Below are 23091 nucleotides of genomic sequence, written 5' to 3' on the forward strand. Positions count from 1 at the left end.
TGATGGATTGGAAGGTCATGAGACTGAAGACCGGGAGACTAAGAGCTGGGTGGAAGGTAGTCACGTTTCCACTGCCAGTGGAAAGAACAGACAGGCTTGAGAGCTAGAGCAACTAGAAGATGAAATCAAAAGTTGATCTAAGGGCAGAGCACACGATTAGGAATTCGGAGTGAGAGGGAGCAGGCTAAGAATGCACGGTTCTGCTCTGGGGTCAGGGTAGATAATGGCCCCATTAATGAGCGTTAAAGTGGCATCTGGCAGACAGTGAGGAAGTCGTGCTCTGGAGAGAGGGCCAGGCTGCACACGTGGCACCACGTAACAGGCCCAGACTAGTTCAGGAACCCAAGCCTTGGCAGTGAGGGAGTGCTGAAAGCCTTTCCCACGGTCTCCAAAATCACAGGGAACCAGGCCAGGCGGGGGCTGGTTCTCCTGCCTGCCTCCTGAGGGTGAAACCAGGGGCGATGGGCATATGAGGCTTCATGCGAGGACCCAAAGGGCAGACATTCTCCCCATCTGGCAGCAGTAGCGTCGCTCCAGGTGGGATAAAGTGCATGGCGATGCCTTTCCGTGCGGGCGGCTGCACTCTAATCAGATCCTTGAGTGCAGTTCACTCCTGGCCCCAGTGAAAACTCACCAGACAGCAGCTCTCACTGGTTTCCACAGCCTCTGGCTGCTTCCCTGGGCAGGAGGGATAAGAGAGAGAGAGGTTGCTCTTACAGAACAATCAAGAAGTCGGCTCATCAATGGGCTGTGAACTGGGGCGGGGGACAGGACGAGGACAAGGGAAACTTACTGTTTAAAATAGGACTTGGGCCACCATCACTCAACCAGGACTGGTTATTGAAATAAACCTATTGACTGAAGCTGCAGTTGGCAATAGGAAACATTTAATGTTTTATTTATGATCGCCAGAATCTATGGAGCTGTTGTTACCTGTCTGATCTTGTAGTTGGAGTTTTAATAAATCTTCTGACCAAAAAAGTATGTGATTAATATCATAATCTTTTTTTATTTGGTACTGGAAATTGAAACAGAGGCATTCTACCTCCAAGATACACCCCTAGCCCTATTTTTTTATTTTTATTTTTATTTTGAGATGTTCTTACTAAGTTGATCAGAGTTCCACTACTTGCTGAGGCTGTCCTCAAACCTACAATCCTTCAGTCTCAGCCTCCCAAATACTGGTTTCCTAAGCTCATGCCACTACACTAGGCCATAATCTCTATTTTAAGAATAAAGGAAGCTGAGCTTGGTGGCACACATCTGTAATCCCAGTACTTAGAAGGCTGAAATGGGAGGATCACAGACTGGAGGACAGCCTCAGCAATTTGAAGGGAGAGGATTTGAGAAACTAAAGCCCCACCTTACCACTGGACTCAGACCACAGAGCTACTTCTGTTTTGGGAATTCCCTGCTAGACATTTAGGGAGGTATTCCTCATGGCATTTCTGATGCTGAGGGACCACAAAAAACTCGGTGAAATAATGAACTTGTAGTCTTCATCACAGTCGTCTCTTGTGTACTCCTCCGAGAGTTTTAGGATTGGATGTGTCAGGAACCAGTGAACCTCTTCTAAAAAGGGCTTCCTTAAAGTCAGCAAATACTTTAAGGTTTTGCTTTTTGGTGTCTGTTGCAACTAAACTCTTGGGCACATGTCCTGGAAGTTGTGGGTATAGATCGAGAAGACAGCAGCATTCCTTAGACCCAAGGTACAAGCATATGGCAAAAGAACATTTTTCTCTGTCTTAGCTCTCAAACTAAGATTAAAGCCAGGTGTGGTGGTGCACGCTTGTAATCTCAGTACTTGGGAGGCTGAGACAGGAGACTTACAGGTTCAAGGACAGCTTCAGCAACTTAGTGAGACCCTGTTTCAAAATAAAATATAATAATAAATAAATTAAAAGGGCTGGAGAGTGTAGCTCAGAGGTAGAATGCCCACCCTGGTTTTAAATCCTTAGTACTAAAAAAAAAAATTTTAATAAAAAACAAAAAGTAAGATCAAGCATCATTTTTGCACTTCCCGCCCCAAAGCACAAAACTCTTTTGCAGGAACAGTGCACAACAGTCACAAACAATACCTAAACAAATGCCCATGGCTTTGTTCTAATAAAGCTTTATCTACCAACACAGGTGGTGGCTGGGTTTAGCCAGTGTGCCGGGGCTTGCCAAGTGCTGGCATGCATTCATGAGAAAAGGAGCATGGTAAGCAGCCCCTGTGCTGGCCTCCATGACCCCTTCCTGTGGTATTCATGCTCTTTTGATCTGCTGTTTAAATAGTGGGCTGGCCTCATTGACTTTGTGGTGTGTGTGTTTGTGTGTGTGTGTGTGTGTCTGTTTATGTACGTGTCTATGTGTGTCCAAATTTAAAATTTTTGACTCTTTTAAAAGTTTTCGTTTGTTTAAAGATTTTTTTAATTTTTCTTTGTTGGCTTATTGGTTATTCTGGAGTATGTTGTTAAATTTCTACACATTTGTGAATTTTTCTATTTTCCTCTTGTTATGATTCTATTTGCATATTTTTAGTGTTGGACGTGGGACATCAAAGTCTCCTACTATTACTGAAATGCTGTCTATTTCTTCTTTCATTTCTGCTAATATTTGTTTTACATGTTTACAATCCTTATATCCTTTTGATGAATTGACCTGCTTATATAACCTAATTACCTGCTGTTCCTCTTGTAACAGTCTTCACTTCACGTCTATTTAGTCTGATGCAAGTGTAGTCAGTCATCTCTGATCTCTCTTGGTTACCCTTCACATGGAATATCTTTTCCCTTCCTTCAGCTTCAGTCTGAGTGAGCCTTAGAAAGTGAAGCTCTCGTAGGCTGCATATAGCTGGATTCTGCTCTGTACATTAAGTCACTTTATGTCTCTTGATTGGAAAATGTGCACTTACATTCTCTATACTATTGATAGGCAAAAGCCTTTTGTTGCCATTTTGTTGTTTTGTCATTTCCTAGTTCTTTTGCATTGTAGTCTGAATGCTTTCTCCCAAAGTTCGTGTATTAGGAACTTGATCCAAATGTGGCCCAGATGTGGGGGTGAGGCCTCGTGAGAGGTTAACAGATCACAGACATTCCGGCTAACTCCCGTTAGAATGACCATCCTCAAGAGTACAAATAATAATAAATGCTGGCGAGGAGGTGGGGAGGTGGGAATGCTTCCACACAGTTGGTGCGATTGCAAATTAGTACGGGCATGTACTATGGAGATCAGCGTGAAGGCTCTTCAGAAGACCAGGAATGGGCCACCATACGAGCCAGCCACACCACTCCTGAGTATCCTTCCAAAAGAGTTGGAGTCGGACTATTATAGTGACATATGCGTATCTATGTTTATAGCAGCAGTTCCCAAATGATGGAGCCACCCTAGGGTGCTCATCAACACATGAATGAATGCATTGCAAAATTACGGGATATACATGCAATGGCATTCTACTCAGCCGTACAGAGCAACAAAATTACATTATTTACAGGAAAACTAATGTATTAGAAAATATGGTGCTAAGTGATATTAACCAGTCACAGAAACTGAAGGGTTTTATGTTTTCTCCCATATGTGAAAGCTAGAGAGGAATTAGGAAACACAAGGAACTTCAGATAAAGGAGGAGAGAGACCAGTGGAATAATGGAAGGAGGTTTGGAGAGGGAGGTGGGGAGGAGAAAAAGAAGGCTAGATGAAGGAAACAGCAGAGACAGTGCTCATGTGTAAAATTATCAGTGCCTATCTCAGTAATATATACAGGGATGGGGAGCGAGTGCAGTGGGACCCAGAGGGAAGCACAGCGGTGCTGTGTGCAGTGCGTTTCTATCACTCTGAACCTCACCCTGATGTGTAACAACAATGCACCAATAAAAGTATACTGATAATTCAGACATGGAGGTCATGCCTTCAGGGATGGGTTAATGTCATTATTATGGGAGCGGGGTCTTTGTAAAGGGATGACTTCTATCCCTGCTTGTTCTTTCTTCTTCCTTCTCTTTATCCTTCCTCCACGGATGCCCTGGCAAAAAGGCTCTTACCAGGTGCTGACCTCTTTTCTAGGATTCCCAGCTTCCATAAACATGAGCCAGATGAATGTCCACTCGCTGTACATACCAGACGGTGGTGTTCTGTGATAGCAGCACATAGAGGACTGAGATAATTGGCTTATGGGATCGAGGTACAGTTGATTGTCTTTCTGGAGTTCCAGATCTTGGAGTGTACTAAAGAATAATATTGTACCATTGAAGAGTCGCTCATTAATAGTTGCCCAGCTTCAATGCTAGACATCTTCTTTAAGTCAAATTATGAGTTTCATTTTTTTGAGCATCCACAAGCCAAAAATATGTGTTTCAACTTTTGTCCAAAAGATACTGGGTCTATCTTTTAAATGTGGAAGGAGAAATTGATATCCCTCTGTTTCCCTCTTTATAGCTCTGTCTATCCCTCACATAACACAAGGTCTTGTGGCCATTTTAATGTCCTATGAAGACCTCCTCCTCCAAAGGGAAAAGCCCTCTTCTTTCACAGATCAATTTTTATTGCTATCAGGCGATTAAGTAAAATAAGTGAGGTGTCTGTGTATCTCTCTCTCCTTGCAGTTTTATTTGCTCTCTGTTGCGGGTCTGATCTTCCTGTACTCATCCTCCTCAACCTCCTCAGGAAGATGCAATCTTCTAAATGAATCCTCACCAATAGTAAGCAGAATGATCCTGCTTCTCACCTCCTGAGATACAAAGAGAGGATGACAGTGTGCCTTAATTACCCCAGCAGACCTGAGGTAGGGTGGGAAAGAAATCAAGTGCTACTTTGCTGAACAATAGGTTTCTAACTCTTGGGGAAGTGAGAAACACCTTAGTAATCAGGGAAATATTTCCTTCCTCACTGTGGGTTAACACTGTACAATCCTCAAAACCAAACACCTGTTCAGGTGCACTGATGTACCATCGAACAGGTTTATGAGCTAAACGAATAGGCTTGTCTGTACTCATGCTGGTGATCACGTGTGAAGGAAGCCTGAGGGTTTGGACCCATACCATTCTCCACAGAATGCCCTGGGGAGCTCAGACCCACTAGGCACGGTGTTTTCTGCAGCTTGTGTGTGTGTGTGTCACGAGATGCTCGCACATTCACGATTGTCCTGGTGTTGCTTTTGGTGGCTGCTCCAACCTGTTCAATTTGAAGGGTCAATGCAGAGGCATCCCTCACTGTAGGTAGGAGTAAAGTTTCCAAAGAGACAGGTGCGAAGAGCAAAAGGTGAATGGATGGAAGAGGAAGACAACTTTGGGGCAAGAGGCTAAGACTGTAACAAAGAAAATCCCACTAGGGGAAAACTGGTTGTTTTAAGGGTTTAAGCAAAGTTTCTTTGGGGCATCTAGGAAAATGCTAAATTTGCTTGACTTTACTTTTTTGCCCGGGATGACATCCTGTTCTTATCAAAAGGAGAAATTAAAATGGCAAAAAATGAAAAAATTATCAGCATCATTAGCAATCAAGGACATGCAAATCAAAACTGCCCTGAGATCCCACCAAATTGCAGTTAGAATAGCAATTATCAAGAATAAAAGCAATAATAAATGCTGGCAAGGATGTGAAGAGATGGAAACTCTTACACACTGTTGGTGGGATTGTAAACTAGTGCAGCTGCTGAGGATATCAGTATGGAGGTTCCTCCAAAAGCTAGAAATGAAACCACCATATGACCCTACTATCCCACTTCGTGGTATCTTTCCAAAAGAATTAAATTCAGAATCCTATAGTGATACATATATATCCAGGTTTGTAGAAGCACAATCCACAAAAGCCAAATTATAGAGCCAATATAGGTGTTCATCAGCAGATGAATGGATATCAAAAATGTTGTAGACACACAAGGGAATTCTACTCAGACATAAAGAAGAACAAAATTGTGTCAAAATTTTCAAACAAAATTTTCAGGAGAAAGGATGGCACTAGAGAATGTGGCGCTATGTGAGATTAGCCAGTCTCAGAAAGCAAAGGGTTCTGTTTTCTCTCATATATGGAGGCTGGAGAGAAATTGGGGGACAAAGGGGAACTTGGGATAAAGGAAAGAGAGCAGTAGAACAGTAGAAGGGAAACTGGGGAGGGCAAAGGAGGCTTGAAGTGGGAAACAGTTCAAACAACCCTGCGTTCATATATGAAGGGATCGCTACAATTCCAATGACGTGCACGGGGAGGGGGATGAGCCGGGAGGGATCCAGAGAGAAGCTCACCAAGTGCTTGGGCAGTATGTTTCTATCACTCTGGACCTCATTATGATGGACAATTACAGCACCGATAAACACATATTAAATAAAAATAATAAATACAAAAGCTCTAAAAGTATCCTGTTTGTCAGCAAAAATAGGTCTAGTGCAGGGGAGTGAGGGAGTCTGAGGACATGTGGTAAGGGGAGGGACTGTCATAGTCCTCTGTCACTGCTGGAGAGGGAACATTACCTCCTGCATAAGGGCGACAGCCGCAGAATGTGCCACCCACCACACCGCCGCAGCGCTGGGGAAGGCTTCCAAGACATGGCTCAGGAGAAGCCATGACAGCTCTGGATACACAGTAATTGCTCTCAAGGACCTTAATAAAAGTAGCTAGAGAACTACACTAAACAAGTAAGTCATCCCTACAGCTGGACCTCGGCATAATAGTGATTTTTAAAACTTGGCAGCTGGGATTGAGAATCACAGGATTGGAGGGAGTTGATCCTTGAAGGGTGAGGACACTCATCTGGCTCGGAGGCAGGACACTTGCCTGGTAACCGGCAGGAAGTATCTGTGCACCTCCAGGCCCTCCCTGTAGCAACCCAGTGACGGCCCTCATGAAGCCTGGAGCTTCCCCGGACCCGTGGGCCACGCTCACCTGTGACGTGCACGGCAGCTGGCATCAAGCACCGCACCTGAGCATCCCATCCTGTGAGTCAGGGTGACTTCAGCGCTCAGCTGGTCAGGCCATGTGGATTCCAGGAAGCCCTGGGCTGCCTTCCCTGGCTCTGTCTGCTGGGAAAGGACCGGCCCTGGGAACTCGCACTCTGGGCCTGGGGTGCCCTTCCTCCAGTGTTCCCACTCACACCAACGTTGGCAGGGCTTTCTTCACCTGGAGAGAGGGCATGTGAGTCTCGTGAAGGGAATCAGATCGAGACACTCCCTTTTTAGAGGGAGAAGGATGGAGATGCACAAGGATACAGAGACGGCGCCTCCCGGGCCTTCTTCACACGAGTGATTTCCCTGCTTCAAATGCTCACCCAGTCCTGGACCACTCCAGACAGTTGGAGATATTCCTTCTTAGCTGGTCCTCTCTTCCTGCTGCCCCCCCCACCTGATCCTTCCCTCCGCGGACTCCCTCACCCCTGCTCCTGGTGCAGAGATGCCTGGGGCACAGGCCAGATGGACAGAGTCCCTTTGCCTCCCACAGTGTGGTGGAGTCAGCCCTGGGCTGGCTCTTAACTTCTGCCTTCGTTACTTCCTTCCTTTCTCTTCTTTCCCTTCCCTCCCGCCCTCTCTTCCTTCTCTCCGTGTGTATAAAGTATTCAAGAAAGACCCGTGTGCATGATGCAGCTCTGTGGCCCCAGCGCCTGGCGAGGAGAGCAGAGCATGTGCAGGTAGTCACAGGCAGGGGTCTGTGCTGCCCCGAGTGTGTGCTGGCTGCTGAGCAGGCTCAGGAGGGCACCAGCCCCACGTGGGGGCCTCCGTGTCAGATTTCCAGAGAGGACGCCCCAAAGCCAAGACCTAAAGGGCAAGTGGGGGAGAGGTGCACGGTGTTCCAGCACAGAAAACAAAGTGCAAATCTGGGGAAGCGGAAGACAGCATAGTGCCGGGCATGGTGGCCTGAAATCTCAATACTCGGAAGGCTGAGACAGGAGGACTGCAAGTTCAAGGCCAGCCTTGGCAACCTAGCAAGAATGTTGGCAACTTCGTGAGACCTTGTTTCAAAATAAACTGGGGTATAGCTCAGAGGTAGAGTGCCTCTGGTTCCACCCCCAGAACCACAAAAGCAAATTAATAAAAAGTATGGGAATTCCGAAATTTAAAATACTTTAGACCGATTGGGGCTTAGCAAGGTAACAGCCGCAGCTAGGGAGTTTAGCAGGGGCTTTGGTACGAGGGCTCTTGGGGCCATGCCGGGGAGTTGGGGCTAACCATGAGCACAGAGCCTTTGACGAGTTTTAGGGAGTCAAGGCAGTGGTCAGCTCAGTGCATGAGATGGACAGTCTTGCTGCTGAGGAGGGGGATGGGAATGCCAGCCCGGCATTAGCTACCTGCGGGGTTCTTCCTGCCCCTGAAGCACCTGGGCTTGGTTCTGCCTTGGCATACACTTAGACAAAAGCTGGCAGCTGAGTCCATGGCCAGGGGCAGGGGAGGGCGCCCTACAGCTTCCCGCTGCAACTTGCCAGGGTTCTCAGTCTGTGGCATCCGCGTGTGAAGCAAGGTTGGGCTCCCCGGGTGCCCTGCATCATCACGCCAGGCCTCACCCTCTAGTACTCTCCTACAGGGAGCAGAGCAGCCCAGCCCTGCCTGTGGGTGGGGTGGTTCCCAGGCTTGAGCCCGAGGGTCTGTGCCTCGAGCTCCCTTCAGCTTCCAGGTAGAGAAACACTATTAAACCCTCCTTGGAAGTTCAAGTGTGTGTGGGGACGAAGGGGACACTTTCTCCTGTGAGTGTGGAGAGGTTTAAACATAATGTGATCCCCAGCTGCTCCAAATGCCACAGGGCTCACAGAAGCAAATCTCCCATTTTACAAGACCATCTGGTGTGTGTGTGTGTGTGTGTGTGTGTGTGTGTGTGTGTGTGTGTCACTGGGAAGGAAACTCCCAGGGGCATTCCACTTCTGAACTCTACCCCTAACCTTTTTATTTTTTTTTAAATAGGGTCTCACTAAATTGCTGAGGCTGGCCATGAACCTTCAATTCTTTTTTCTCTGCCTCCCAAGTCTTGGGATTACAGGCAATTGCCATCACACCCAGCAATATCCTTTCTTCCAAGATAGGTTGGGGGTCCCCTCTCTGGTAGTTTTAGGATAACTCTCTAATACCCTGAGGTGATGTTCCAGGGGCCCTAGCAGCCTAAAGCCCCTACCTCATTTCCTACCTTGCAAATCTAGGGATACCTGAGGCTTGGCAGGGACCCCAAAGTCCTTTTGCATATTCCTGTCAGAGGGAAACGGCCGATTTCAGTCCCTCTCTGCCACTTTCTTAGCTGTTAGTCTTGAGCAGGTATCTTAGCCTGGGGAAGTTTCCATCTCCTCATGTCTAAAATCCAGATAATGAGGCGCACCTCCCTGCAGATCAAGTGTGGGTATGAAGAGCAATTCGTAATCCATGGTCTTCTACTAATACTGCTATGACCACAAAGGCTTTCAAACTACTATTTATTTTAAAAGGGAGAGCTAGAAGTGACGTTGTGCATAAACACCGCAAGGCTTGTACTTCGTGGGCTAGGGACAAATGTGGCCCAAGAGACAGCGAGTCAGACTAGAAACCCACCTCAGTCCACTACTGACTTGTCATGTGGTCTTAGGCAAGTTTCTTTAGCCTTAAAATGGGTGTACTAAAAATCCCTGCTGACACCCCTGCTTCCCCCTCCCCAACACACACACACAGCTTTGAACAGAGCATCTGATGGGGAAGCTGTTTGGCTCTGGGTAGGTGAATTCCCATCTCTGAACCTGAGATGTCTAGTTTCTATTATGCTGTATTTAGGCCCTCAACAGGAGAACTGCGATAAATACACGGAAGTGTTTATCTCAAGAGCTGGAACAAAGGGCTCATTCAGTCGCCCAAGTAGCTAGTGCTATGGAATCCGGAAGTTCAATGGCCCCCAAAGGCCCATGTGTTTGAGGCCGGGTCCTCGGGGCAGCGCTCTTGAAGAGGCCTCAGAGAGGCGGGGCCTGCTAGGAGGCTCTGGGGTCACGGGGGCATGCCTCTGAAGGGATGGTGGCCCAGACCCCTCCGCTCTCATTCCTGGCAGCTTTGCTGTGGCACACACTCCCACCATGGCTGCTGCTTCACCACAGGCATCAAAGCCGCAGGGCCACTGGGTCATGGACTGAACCCCTCAAAGCTGTAAGCCAACATAAACCCTTTCTAGAAGTTAATTGTCTCAGGTATTAGAGTGACAGAAAGCTAGCTAACACAGGGGTCGGGGGCTACAAAATAAGTAATGTTAAACTAAAAGGACTTGTGTGTTATACGGTGGGGCTCCGAAGGCAATTTCAAAAGAGGAACTTTAATATTTTGAGCTATTTCAATATCACTGTGAAAGTGTGTGGCCTCTGATCCCCCAAGAAGAGTGTTTCAAAGGGTTCTTTTCTTCTGTGGAAACTCATCTTGTCTATCTATCACTGCAGTGCCTGGACAGAGGCGTCACTTCTAGGAAGTAGATACTCACTTGGAAAGAGCCGGGCTGCCTGGCTACGCAGAGCGTGAACACACAGGGTTTGGCTTCCCTGTGGCTCTCCCCTGGCACAGCCTCGTCACGGGAGGTGGGATCAGGTGGGAATGAGTCACCTTCAGAGACACTGATTGGAAAGCCCCTTGTGTTTCTGCACTGCTTTTCTGGATTCAGGGATTTCAAGAGCAAGAAGGACAGGGGTAGCCATAGTCCTGAGAGCCCAGCCGAGCTCTTAATGGTTATAGACATTGCGTGAGGGGTTGGCTCACGCATGGGTGCTTTAAAAATCCATTCAGGCCAGGCGTGGTGGCGCACGCTTGTAATCCCAGCATTTGGGAGGCTGAGACCAGAGGATCGCAGTTCGCAGACAGCCTCAGCTACTTAGTGAGGCCCTCTGCAAATCAGTGAGACCCAGTTTCAAAATAAAGAATAAAAAATAGGGCAGTGGGTGTAGCTCAGAGGTCGAATGCCCCTGGGTTCCATCCCCAGACCACACACACACAAAAAAAAAATAAAATCCATTCAGGAGCCACACGTGGTGGCGCACACTTGTGATCTCACACTTGGGAGGCTGAGACAGGAGGATCACACAGGTTCGAAGCCAGCCTTAGCTACTTAGTGAGGCTCTCAGTTACTTAGTGAGACCCTGTTTCCAAATACAATATAAAAATAGGTCTGAGAGTATAGCCAGGAGGTAGAAAGCCCCTGGGTTTCACACCCAATACCACCAAAAATAAAAAAATAAAAAAATCCATTCAGGCTACAATTGTACAGTGAATCTTCTTGTGTAGAGACACACTGTATACGCATGTGTGTATTTTGATCATGAAATAACTCTCCATCTATGATATCCACTAAACCCCAGAGAGCTGGCAGCGGTGTGCTGAAGCCCTGTTTGAGGCCTGGATGAATTCAGTTCTTCCCTTCTGTAATTCACACTTATTTTTCTTGTTGGCCCCTCAAGGTATAAATATGAGGATTTTTGAGTACCAGACCTGCCCTGGAGGTTACTGGGAGTAACATGCATGGAAGTAAATAGCGGGAGCGAAGTGACAATCCTACAGGGATGCAACCCAGGCTGGAGGACCACAGAGCAGCACACTGGACTGACCCAGCCAGGATGCTGGGGAAGAGACAGATGATGGAAGAGTGGCGGTCACGTCTGAGTTGGTTTGAGTGTGGCAGAGGAATGGCTACCAGTCCTGATTATCCCGTCATCTCAGGAGAGGAAGCTGGGTCCCAGTCCAGGGGCGCTAATTATCTCAGAAGTAAGAGCCATGTGAGGATAAATGATTTGCCATGTGACACATCCTGGGCCACTGGGGCACCAAGTCTGGCCTCCCTCCCTGCCTCCAGTGGGCTGGTCGGGGCTCTGAGGCATCCGGACTCTCCTGGGGCCATCTGCGGAGTTGTAGCCCGCAGGTGCCAGTCTCGTCAAGAGAAGAGGCTTGCAAAATCCAGTCTCTCCCGCCATTATTTTTTCCTAACTGCTCTGGCCACCTGCTGAAAGTGTCTCCCAGCAAGGACAGGGCAGGTAGAAGTCCCCACGCTGAAGATAGATGTGGGCTGAGGGCAGCAAGAGTGGGTGCAGGCACTGCTTCCTGCTTGTACACATCCCCAATCACACCACATCTCTGCTGCAGACTCCGGGGTCTGCACACCACGCAGAGCAGAGCCGGTGAGAAGCCACACAGCAGGCTCTTAGCCCCTGACTTCTGCAGCTCTGGCGCTCACTCCCGGCCACCCAGCATGCTCAGCGCAGGTCATGGCTCCACAAGACAGGTGGTAGAGGGTAGGCGGCTCCTCTTTTGTGATTGCATTTCTGTCTGAGCCCCATCGCTGCCTGAGCCCTACCCCCAAGTCAGAGGAGAAGATGCGTTAATAATCGCCCCAACAGACTCCGCTGAGTTCCTTTCCGCAAACCTGCAGTGCATGGTTTCTCAGCGCAGGGTAGAGAGGAGCGCGACACGAGTTGGTGCCGAGGAAGATGTGCCGGGAGGGTAGGTGACTGCAGCTCCTGGCAGCGATTGCCTTGGCTGCTTTTCTTAGCTAACTGGACCGGCTCCAACGAGCACAGTCCACAGCCCTTGCGGCTTCGGAAGCGGCTTGCGCACTCTAGTGGTGCTGGCGTCCGTGGGTCGCCCACCTGGCCAAGGCTGTTTCTAGGAAACAACTGGAAGCTAACCAGTGTCTGGGGATTCACGTTGCCTTTGAACTGTGCACACCAGGGCTTGTGAGGACCAAGTTCAGCCTACACATGGGGAAACTGATGGTATGTAGATGAGATAATTTGTCCCGTGCCCCAGAGGGACAGAATAAGAACCTCCATCCAACTCCTTCAGGCCTTTGAGCAGAGCCAGCCAGACTCACTAACATGACTCTCGGCATTGCTCATAGAATCAAACAAAGGGTCAAATCAACTGCAAGGCCGACCCCCGAGGGCACCCCGGAGACCCCTCCCCACCTCTCTCTTTACCTTCACTCCTCTTTGCCCTCAGGTGAGCCTCAGCAGGCACCCAGGGGCCCGTGCTGTGGCCCGCGGGGCCGCAGGTGCCTCTGTACTACTATGCCTGACTGATGGACATGAATGCTTAAGAGAAACATCACATTAGAGCAAGGTAATATTTTCCACCATATGCGCCCAGTTTCTACCTTAAAAATATTACTGTGCAGGGCCTGGTTCAAGCCCCTGCTGGCCAGTCCTGGAGCCTGTGTTGGTTCCCTGTCGGGCTCTCGCCTGGCAATACCACAGGAGGAAGGCGACGGCATAGGATCTTGTCACTTTGCTGATGGAGGAAACTCCCCTAGGGACTGCTGCTGACCTGTGGCACTATGCCTGCAGGCTGGCACGTTGTGCTGGGGTCTCAGAATGTTCTCTCAGCTCCCTCTTTTATGTTTGAGGCGTGTGAGGCCCAGACCAGAAGCTTCTGGCTAATTGTTCATGCTTAAAGTAAAAGATGGGTTCCAGGGAAGGCTACCCTCCCTCCCTCCGGCCATATCTGAGATGGACACATCCATTGGGTGTGGCATGGTGACACTCCTGGATGAGCTTGTGACTGCTGACACCGAGCCAGAAAAACTTGCTGTGTTGTGCTAAGAAGCAGACTGACCCTGGGCCCTGCACGCTTGTACACAGGCATTATCCCTGCCCCAGGCAGGATGAGTTTTCCAGCCTCCAAGAAGCTAGGGGACTCTGTTGAGTTTCCCATCTCTAAGAGAGGTCCCCCTCTCTCTCTCTCTGCAATCCCAGGGATCCGTCTGATTATATTTAGGAAATAAAAACAAGAACGAATTTAGAAGAGGCTGGGGAGAGGCTAAAGCCAGTATGTCAAATATTTATTGCAGCTTGAGGTGGGAGTGGAGACAGGAGCCCCAAGTCTATATTCTAAGTGACTCTTAAAAGTAGCCCAGCTAATGCCGGGCGTGGTGGCGCACGCTTGTAATCCCCGCGCTTGGGAGGCGGAGTCAGGAGGATCGCGCAGGTTCGAAGCCAGCTGCTCTGGCGTAAGAGACCCTGTTTCAAAAATATAAAATAGGTCTGGGAGTGTAGCCCAGAGGTAGAAGGGCTTCCAGGAACCCCAGTACCACCAAAAAAAAAAAAAACGTAGCCCAGATGATTCCTAAGCAAACAGGATTCAAGCAGTGAAAGAAATGAGGAAATGAGAGACCTTATCAAGTTGTTGGTCTAGACAAAAGTTGGCATGTGTTCAGCTCAGTGTCTTTAATTGGTTTTACATCCCTTACCTGTAATTAACATTCACTGATCCTCAGATGACTGGCTCAAAGGAATGGTACACGCAACATATATGAGCAGGATTCACAGAAAAGCAAAGGACAAAGGCGGTTAAGTGTTAGGGGTCTGCATGGGCGGGCCCCACCTGGCTCTAGCTGCTCAGAAATGCCTGCTTTAGAAGTAACACAGAGCAGACGCTGATTGATTAGGATACCAAGAGTCCAGCTTGGGAATTGCTGGCGAGGTGCAGTTTGATTAATCTTAGTGGTCCTCGCTATTCCTCTATCCCTAAAGTGGAAATGCTTGTATATTATCGCATACTCCATAAGACTATTGATTTATTCAGTTGAGACAACCTAAGAGTAGATGTTTGAAAATAATTGAATTGTATTTATTTTTAATTTTATTTATTTATTCATTTTATTTTTGGTGCCGTGGATTGAGCCCGGGGGTGCTCTATCTCTGACCTATATCCCTAGCCCTTTTTGTTTTTATTTTTATTTTTTATTTCCTATTTTGAAACAGGGTCTTGTCAGTTGCTGAGGTTGGTCTTGAACCTGTGGTTCTTCTGTCTCCCAAGTTCTAGGATTACAGAGCATACACCACGCCTGGCTTCTAGAACTGTATTTAACTGTGATCTTTTGGTATTACTTAAGGAGGCCTTAGAAAAGAATGAGGCTTACTGTAAACTGGGTGAATAGGTGACAGGCAGTATTCGGTTTGGTAAGAAAGATGTCATTTAGGTGGAATTGAAGTCATCAGAGTAACTGCATTTCTGTGTCTCTGAAAATAAAGTTTGGAGCTCCAGTTTATACTTTCCCCCTATCAATTTCCCCCTCTACATACTACCTAGAATAGGAAAGGAGGAAGCAAGGGAAAGAGGTAGAATATTACAGTATCTTGAAACTCCTTTAAAAAGTAAAAATGCCAATTAAAAAAAATTCTTTCACAGAGCTCCGTCTTTGGTACCGGATTCCATCCACAAATGTTTATTGAGCGCCTGCTGTCAGCCACACATGCTCTGAAGCCTTTGGGGTTTAAGAGAGCTCTTCCTTTAAGGAGCTTGCATTTGACATTCCAGACTGGTCAGCCTCCTCTGGCTTCTCATTTCTTTCTGCCTTCGGTACACAACAACTATTCCAGGGATCAGAGCAAATGTCCCTCCTTTTCTCACCAGAGTGGCAGAAAAAAAGTCTGCACTTCCCATGTTGTATGAGGCAGATAGTATTTCTAATTCCAGGTGGAACATCCCCTATGGATTCAACAAAATAGATTGGCATTTAGTTTGTGTAGCAGACAAGAAAAGAAGACTTCAACCCACAGCCCAACTACAAGAGTTTATCATATCCTTTTTTTTTTTTTTTTTTTGGGTAGTACTGGGGATGGAATCCTGCCAGAGGCATTCTACCTCCAAGCTACACCCTCAGCCCCTTTTTTATTCTTTATTTTGAAACAGAATCTCACTGAGTTGCAAAGGGCCTCGCTCAGTAGCTGAGGCTGTCCACGAACCGCGATCCTCCTGTCTCAGCCTTCCAAATGCTGGGGTTATGAGCGTGTGCCACCACGCCCAGATCTACCATATGCTTACAAAGCTAAGCATCCTTGAACAAGCCCCCATTTCAATTTCACTGAGCTTTGATTTCTTAGGTTTTTTAATTTTTTTATTAATGCATTGTAGTCTTGCTTCTTAATGGAGTACAAGATGGTAGAGACGTACATACACACCTCACTCAATTAGCCTTCACTCAAGATTTCTTAATTTTAAAATGGAAACAATTAGCTGGGCATGGTGGCGCACACTTGTAATCATGCACTTGGGAGGCGGAGACAGGAGGACCGTGCAGGTTCGAAGCCAGCCGCGCTGGCTTAAGAAACCCTGTTTCCAAATAAAAATATAAAAATAGGTCTGGGAGTGTAGCCCGGAGGTAGAAGGGTTTCCAGAAACCCCAGTACCACCAAAAAAAAAAATGGAAACAATTATATCTCAAAACATTGTCAGGAAAATCACGTGACATGTTCTGTGCAAGATCACCTGGCCCGCGGTAGGCTCTAAGAAAATGCTGCTTTAACCGGGCGTGGTGGTGCACGCCTATAATCCCAGTACTCAGGAGGCTGAGACAGGAGGATCACAGCTTTGGGGCCAGCCTCAGCTACTTAGCAAGGCTCTCATCAACTTGGCAAGACCTTGTTTAAAACAAAAAATAATAAAACAAAGCTGGAAGTGTAGCGTAGAGGTGGAATGCTTCTAGATTCAATCCCTAGTATGAAAGAGAAGAGAAGGAGAGGGAGAGGGAGAGGGAGAGGGAGAGGGAGAGGGAGAGGGAGAGGGAGAGAGAGAGAGAGAGAGAGAGAGAGAGAGAGAGAGAGAGAGAGAGAGAGGAAGCTAATGCTTCCTATTGCATCCAGGCTCTCCAGCCCCCTGGAGAAAGATGTGCATATGTGCATTTGGGGGAGACAAAAGGAATTTTGGAAAACAGAATGGAATGATGACAGGCATTAGTGTCCAGGAATTGGGGGAATAGCTCTGATTCTCACCTTCTGGGCCCTTTTTTTTAGTCTATTCCTACAATATAAAGAAGGAAATAAAACCATGACTTGTGGGCTTGTATGTTAAGTACAATCACCTAAAAGTTCCCTTAAGGGATGTACTACGGGAAAAATGGTTAAAAGAAAGGTCTCATATCAGGTCTGCAATTGCTACGTATCATGATTTTAAAAGCAATAACGACAACAGGGTAAGTTCTTGCATGGTTATAAAATTGGTCCTGCACAACATCTCAGCTCCAAATGGGAACAGTGTTCCTGGATCACATCGGCCCTTTCAAAGTCTGGAGGGAAGAGCAGATTGAAGATCTGGATTCCACCTTTAGCAGAGACAGAGGAGCCACCAGCCCAGGGACTTGGGGTCTCGTCTTGGGTGTAGTCTTCACTACTTCTCAACAGTTCCTCATCTCCTTGAACAATTAATTTCAATAGCTCCATCACAGTTGTTCCACCTGTAAGCTAAGTTATCTATGAAAGCTGTAAGTGTGAAGACATTCTACGACCATTCATTTCATTCCACAGCAGTAAATTGGCGCTTATTCTGGACCTTGGTTTTTTATCTGTGAACTGTTGGGGCCACCATAAAGAATCTCTGATTCTCTTCTTGCTCTTTATGACCATCATTTGCTTTTGAAAAAGTTTCTCAGACTGTAGTGAGCACTACTTGTATCAAAGTAAAGATAACTTTCAATTTTGCGTTTTGGCCCTCGTCATCCGTAGTTAGATTTTCAAAAGTCTTTATAAAGGAGATCAACGTGGTCTAGGACTGAGCCCTGGCATGATCCATCTGTGCCCTCTAACAACACACAGATACACCTGCATGCTGTCCCCACACTGCTACGCACAGAAGTGTTCTTTTTCTGTAACACTACCTTCCCCAGGGCCACCCAGGGGACATTTACCTGAGTTCTTTTGGACCAAACAGAAGAAAACAGCAGAAAGAAAGAAGACCCTCATGTTTTATGGTTCCCACGGACTTCCCTGTCCTTCTGTGCAAGGAATCGAGTCTGATGAATAGCAGAGTCGAGTGGAAAGGAAGGGAAGCGGGACCTTTATAGGTTTCTGATAGCACTAATCAGGGATGGGCACATTTATCTGCTCTACTGACTAAGACTGTGGGCAGAAGGTACTGAATAATAGCCTTTCTTTTCTGCCTAAAAATAGACAGGGTTGTGTCACTTCTAGAATCAGTAGAATGAAGGCCAAAGAAACTTTGAGGAGTGGCTACTTAGCACCAAGTGCTGTATTGGGTGATAGGAACATAGTTTTTTTTTTTTTTATTTAAGAGATCTTACTGACTCTTTTATTGAAAGTAAATGGTATACATTTAATATGTATTTGGTGCCCTCTTCCCCCCTCCATTTTCCCTTCCCCCCTCCCGACAATTAATACTCAGGGTAAACTTGCTATATTCATACTTTTACACATATTCGGAAATAGCCCCTCATTAATCAAGTTCAGCCTCCTTCCTCTCCTAGTTTTCCATTCGAACTTTGCTGAGATTTCCCTTCCATTGTCTGGAGTCCCTCTGGTATCCCCAGTGCTCACTAGTTTGGGCATATTAGAGGAAACATATTAGAAACATAGCTTAAATGAAGATATGTTCCCTGGTTTCAATTTTTTTTCTTTTAACAATTGTTTATTGAACATAAATAGTATACATTTAAACTATATTTGGTGCCCTCTCCCCCCGCCCCGTTTTCCCTTCCCCCCTCCCACCAATGGTTGTCCAGGTTAACCATGTCTTATTCATAATTTTACACATGTTCAGATGTAGACCCTCATTAATCGAGATCAGCCTTCCTCCTCTCCTATCTTTCCATTCAAACTTTTGGGCCAGGCCCACCATGGTTGGACACACAGAAAGTCTACAATTCAGAAACGCCAGTCCCAATTGTAGACCCAACAGAAGCCGTGTACACCAAGAGAAGTGAACACGAATCTTCCATTGTAAAGCCAGGCGTGGTGGTACATGCTTGTAATCCCAGCATTCGGGAGGATGAGACCAGAGGATCGCAGTTTGTGGACAGCCTTAGCTACTTAGCATGGTCCTCCGCAACTCAGTGAGACCCTGCAAAATAAAAAAACACTAAAAAAAATTGTCCATTATAGCAGTGTTCACTGTCAACAGAATATACCTTAACTAGTGTATTATGACAGTAATAAAATGTAGTCCCATGCAGGAGCAGATAAACTGTGTACAGCATGAATGAGCCTTACAAACACAAAGTGAGAAAAGAAAACCAGACCCAACACAGCGTAATATATATATATATATATATATATACATACATATATATATATATATATATATATATATATATATACAAAACAGTTTTAAACCAAAATACTCCCACTTGAGGAAGTGCTTGTCTATTGGGGGACAGGAAGACCCAAGGGCCACAGGGCTATGCCGACTTGTGCCCAGAGAGACCTTAGCAGAGCCTGTGTTGCAGAACAAAGACCCATCTTGAAGTCAGGAACATGAGGCCAGTCTTCACAATGAGGAGGGTGCACAGAGTGGAGTCCAGAGGAACAGACTTTCTTAGGTAGGTTTTTACATCGAGTGATGCTGAAGCGGCCTGTTGAAGCAGCTACACGTTTTGCCCACATTGATATCAGTGCCAGGATCTCCTGTCTCTCTCTTGAAATTCTCATAATACAACTGGAACGTGGAGAGTCAACTTCCATCCAAGTCTCTACAGCACTTGCTACTGTCATCATAAGAAAACATGCCCAGGTTTCCTGTTTCTACCAACAACAGTAGACCTCAAGTCGTATTCTGGCTTGACTTGTTTATTTAGTGTATCTTGGAGACCTTTGAGTAGTTACACAGAGAGCCCTCTCATTGTTTATAACAGCCTCACAGTATTTCTCATGGACGGTCTTCTACCTTATTTAACCAGTTCTACGACATAGCTGAACTCTGATCTTACCTAGAAAGTGGACTTTGCAAAAGAGACATCAATCATGGCCCAGACCAACTGCATGGGTGAACAGTGAGATCATCCAAAAGATGGGCGGTCCAGGGGCTCGTTTGGAAGTTTCCAGCTCTGGAGTGATGGGAGAGCAGTGGTGCCTAGCAAGAGACGCCCAGTCCCTCGCCCTTTAGGTACCTTGTAAAATCACCTGTGAAAATAAGACTTCCAGGGAAATTGGGAATTACAATTTGTCCCTGAAAAAGTAAAACAAAATAAAAGGTTACCCTAAGTGGTAATCATGAACTAACAGTTGTAAAATAGATAGAAAAATACATGTGCATGTGTGAGGAATGCATATGTACATGTGAGTAGACAACAAATCTATTAAAATTAGAAGCCTTCAAGTGTGCGCCACCATGCGGGCATGCGGGCTCGCAGGAGAAATTATTAAAGCTTACTTGCCTAGCCTCATCTGGCTGTTATCACGCTTTGTCCTACTACTAGGTTACTTCTTCATATCCTAGCAAAATTTGTATCTTCTAGATGACAACACTTTTATGGCTAAGATGATGGCAATGGAAGGATTCCAACCCATCCCAACAACTAAGACCAGGCTTTGTCTGTTACCATTCAATCAGTCAAGTAGGCAGAAACTTTACATCTGGCCTTGCAGGGACACCGCCCCTTGCCAGCTTGAAGCAGTTCTAGAAGATGGATCTTCTTTCTTCATCAAACCTTAAGAACAAGGGATCGCAAGTCTAGGGTGGGGAATGAGATAGGAATTCAGGTAGACAGAAACAGAAAGATACACTGAGCTTCAAAAGTGAAGCACCCATAAACCACTGGAATGCAAAAAGTACCCACAAAACTTGGAAGTGCAAAACAAACTCCTGAGCAACACGGCCCATAACCTTGGCCCACAGCCTTGCCTCGAAAGTCACAGGATAGGAGGGCAATGAGCAAGCACAGGGCAAACTGGCACAAGATTGTGTGATTCTGCCCAACTCCCCCTCTAGGTTAGCCCCAGCTATTGTCACTCTGTAAAAATGAACACTCCAGGTCAAGGGTTGCTATTTCTCAGCCTCATGATGGCCTGAATTCTTCCTTCTTTTCTAAATAAATCTATGTCTCTAAACAAAATAAAATAAAATTTGAAGTCTTTTTCCCATGGAGCATTCATTCAGAACACATCTCAAATCTTCCATTTTTTTTAAAGGTGGGCGCAAGAGGCCCTGAGTGGTGGCACACTCCTGTAATCTCAGTATTGGGAGGCTGAGACAGGACAATCTCAAGTTTGAGGGTAGCCTCAGCAACTTAGTGAGACCTTGTTTCAAAATAAAAATAAAACAGTGTTGGTGATGTAGCTCTTGGGCTCAGTCCCTAGTACCACAAACAGACAAACAAAACAAAAAGGGACAATCAAGTTTTTTCAGGCCTTATGCATATTATCCTCCACATCAACATCACACCCTGAGTTCACGGGTCCCAACAAATAATTATAACTTTAGATGTATCTCCGCGTATGGAGAAATATAACCATGAGGTACAAGAATTCTTGTATGTTAAAAATACTAGCGTGCATACATCCAAAGATAGTAGTCGTTTTAAAGAAGTCCCCTTGGAAGATGGGACAATAAAACACATGTTTTATACTTTTTATTCATTCTTTTTATTTATAGTGCTCCTTGTTTAGAAAAGTTTTGGGGTAGAAGTGGATGGTGTCTTTTTTCTAGCAGTACTACCACTAATAAAATAGCTCTGAAATTATGATTGAGGAATTTTATACATAGTTTGAAACTTTATAAACTGGATTGGAATATCAGCTCATTTGGGGGAGAAACAAATTAATAGTATCAAGTTTTATCGCCCACCTTCTCCTCCAGACTTGATTCTATTTCCAAGTCACAGACTCAGACAACACCCAAGAAAGAATTTCATAAATACTTCTGGGAAATTAGGCATGTCACTCCAAAGAAGACTGACTAGAAAAGCAAGTTCATTGGCTAATTTCATCAATACCTGGTGATAAGCTCATAAATTCATCTAATTGCAGGGTTGAGGAACTAAAATTCAACTTGCCCCACTACATAAGGTAACTACCATGTCCGCTGTGTATTACCCACATAGATAGAAGGAGAGGAGAGGAAATCCTTTTGGGGGTTTGCAAACAGTAGCACACTTTTATGCATTAAAGGAAACTCTGATACAATTCAGTGACAAATAGTCCAATATAAAAATGGAAACAGTCCTTAGAAATAGACATTTCTCCAAAGATATGAAGTATCCAAGAAGCATACAAAAGTATTCTCAATACCATTAGTCACTAGGAAAATACAAATTAAAGCCTCAATGAAATATCACTTTATATGCATCAAGATGGCCATAAAAAAATTTTAAAGCCACAGAATCGAAAATAGCAACTGTTGGCAAGGATATAGAAAAGTTGGGATGTTAGTACATTGGTGGTGAGACTATAACACAGTGTAGCAGTTGTGAGGGAGCTCGGTGGTCCCTCAATAAATCAAATATAGTTATTAACATCCTCTAACAATTCTAATCCCAGGTGTGCATATTTAAGCAGTGGAAAGTGTTCCAATATTGGCTAGTCACAGCAGCCAAGAGTTATGGCATATTCGTGCAATGAGATATTGTTTGGGTATAAAAGTAATGAAGTTTGGGTATAACTTCAAAATTTTTGATTAAGTGAAGTAAGGCAGTCACATATTGCATGACTTCGCTTAAGGTGAATGTGTAGAGATGGCAGGTCTTAGGGACAGAAAGCAGATCAGTGGTCACCATGGGCAGCAAGAAGGGAAATAGGGAGGATCTGCTCAGTGGGGATGAGCTCCTTGTGGGGATGGGAAAAATCCAGAACTAGGTAGTGACGAAGGTTACACAGCACTGCTAATGCATTAACGCTACAGAGGTAGTTACTGAATAACTACGTTAAAATGATTAAAATAGTCATTTCTGTCTTAAGTACACTTTGCCACTGTAAAAAAGAAAACCTCGAGGATTTATGAAACTGTAATATCAGTACAGGAAGGGACCATTAATAGTTGTGTTCCCGCAGTTCCCTTGGGGAAACTGGCTGCCCCTGAGGACAGGGACGGCTATGGCTCTAGAATCAGGTCTTTTAACAGTGGGCAGGTGTTCTTTCTTCTGCAAATGTAATAAGTTGTGATGCTAAGCCCACACACATATACCTGCACAAAGCACTCTACCTACTACCAAGTGGAACAGTATATACTCCATAAAATGTCAAACAAAACACTTTCATTTCTACCTTTATGTCTACAGGTCATGTTCAAACTCTTTTTTGTGTGTGCCCATTACCTAGGTCAAAAAGCATGATTATGTCCTTTGGGGTTAAATCCGTGGGGTTTGATGCTATGTAGGTTCCTAAAGCCAAAGCTACCACTAAAAAGCATACAGCAGTTGGCTAAATCAGTCCATTCTTCTGAAGTCCATTTCATACTTGTGTTTTATTGGGCCAAGTGGCTTTTCTCTCTTTCT

The 23091-nt window shown here is 45.8% G+C and overlaps 1 protein-coding gene across 1 annotated transcript; it reads right to left on the reverse strand.

Annotated features, from left to right (window-relative positions):
- Positions 1 to 15147: 15147 nt before the first annotated feature.
- On the reverse strand, positions 15148 to 17611 carry LOC308273069 (sperm-associated antigen 11A-like; the record flags this gene model as incomplete). The annotated part of the gene is made up of 2 exons (XM_080710186.1): positions 15148 to 15362; positions 17557 to 17611. 2 exons carry the CDS (start codon positions 17609 to 17611, stop codon positions 15148 to 15150), a joined length of 270 nt encoding a protein of 89 aa, XP_080566312.1.
- Positions 17612 to 23091: the final 5480 nt, after the last annotated feature.

This window comes from Muscardinus avellanarius (genome assembly GCF_963383645.1).
Source record: "Muscardinus avellanarius genome assembly, chromosome: 14".
In the NCBI taxonomy this organism is placed as follows: Eukaryota; Metazoa; Chordata; class Mammalia; order Rodentia; family Gliridae; genus Muscardinus; species Muscardinus avellanarius.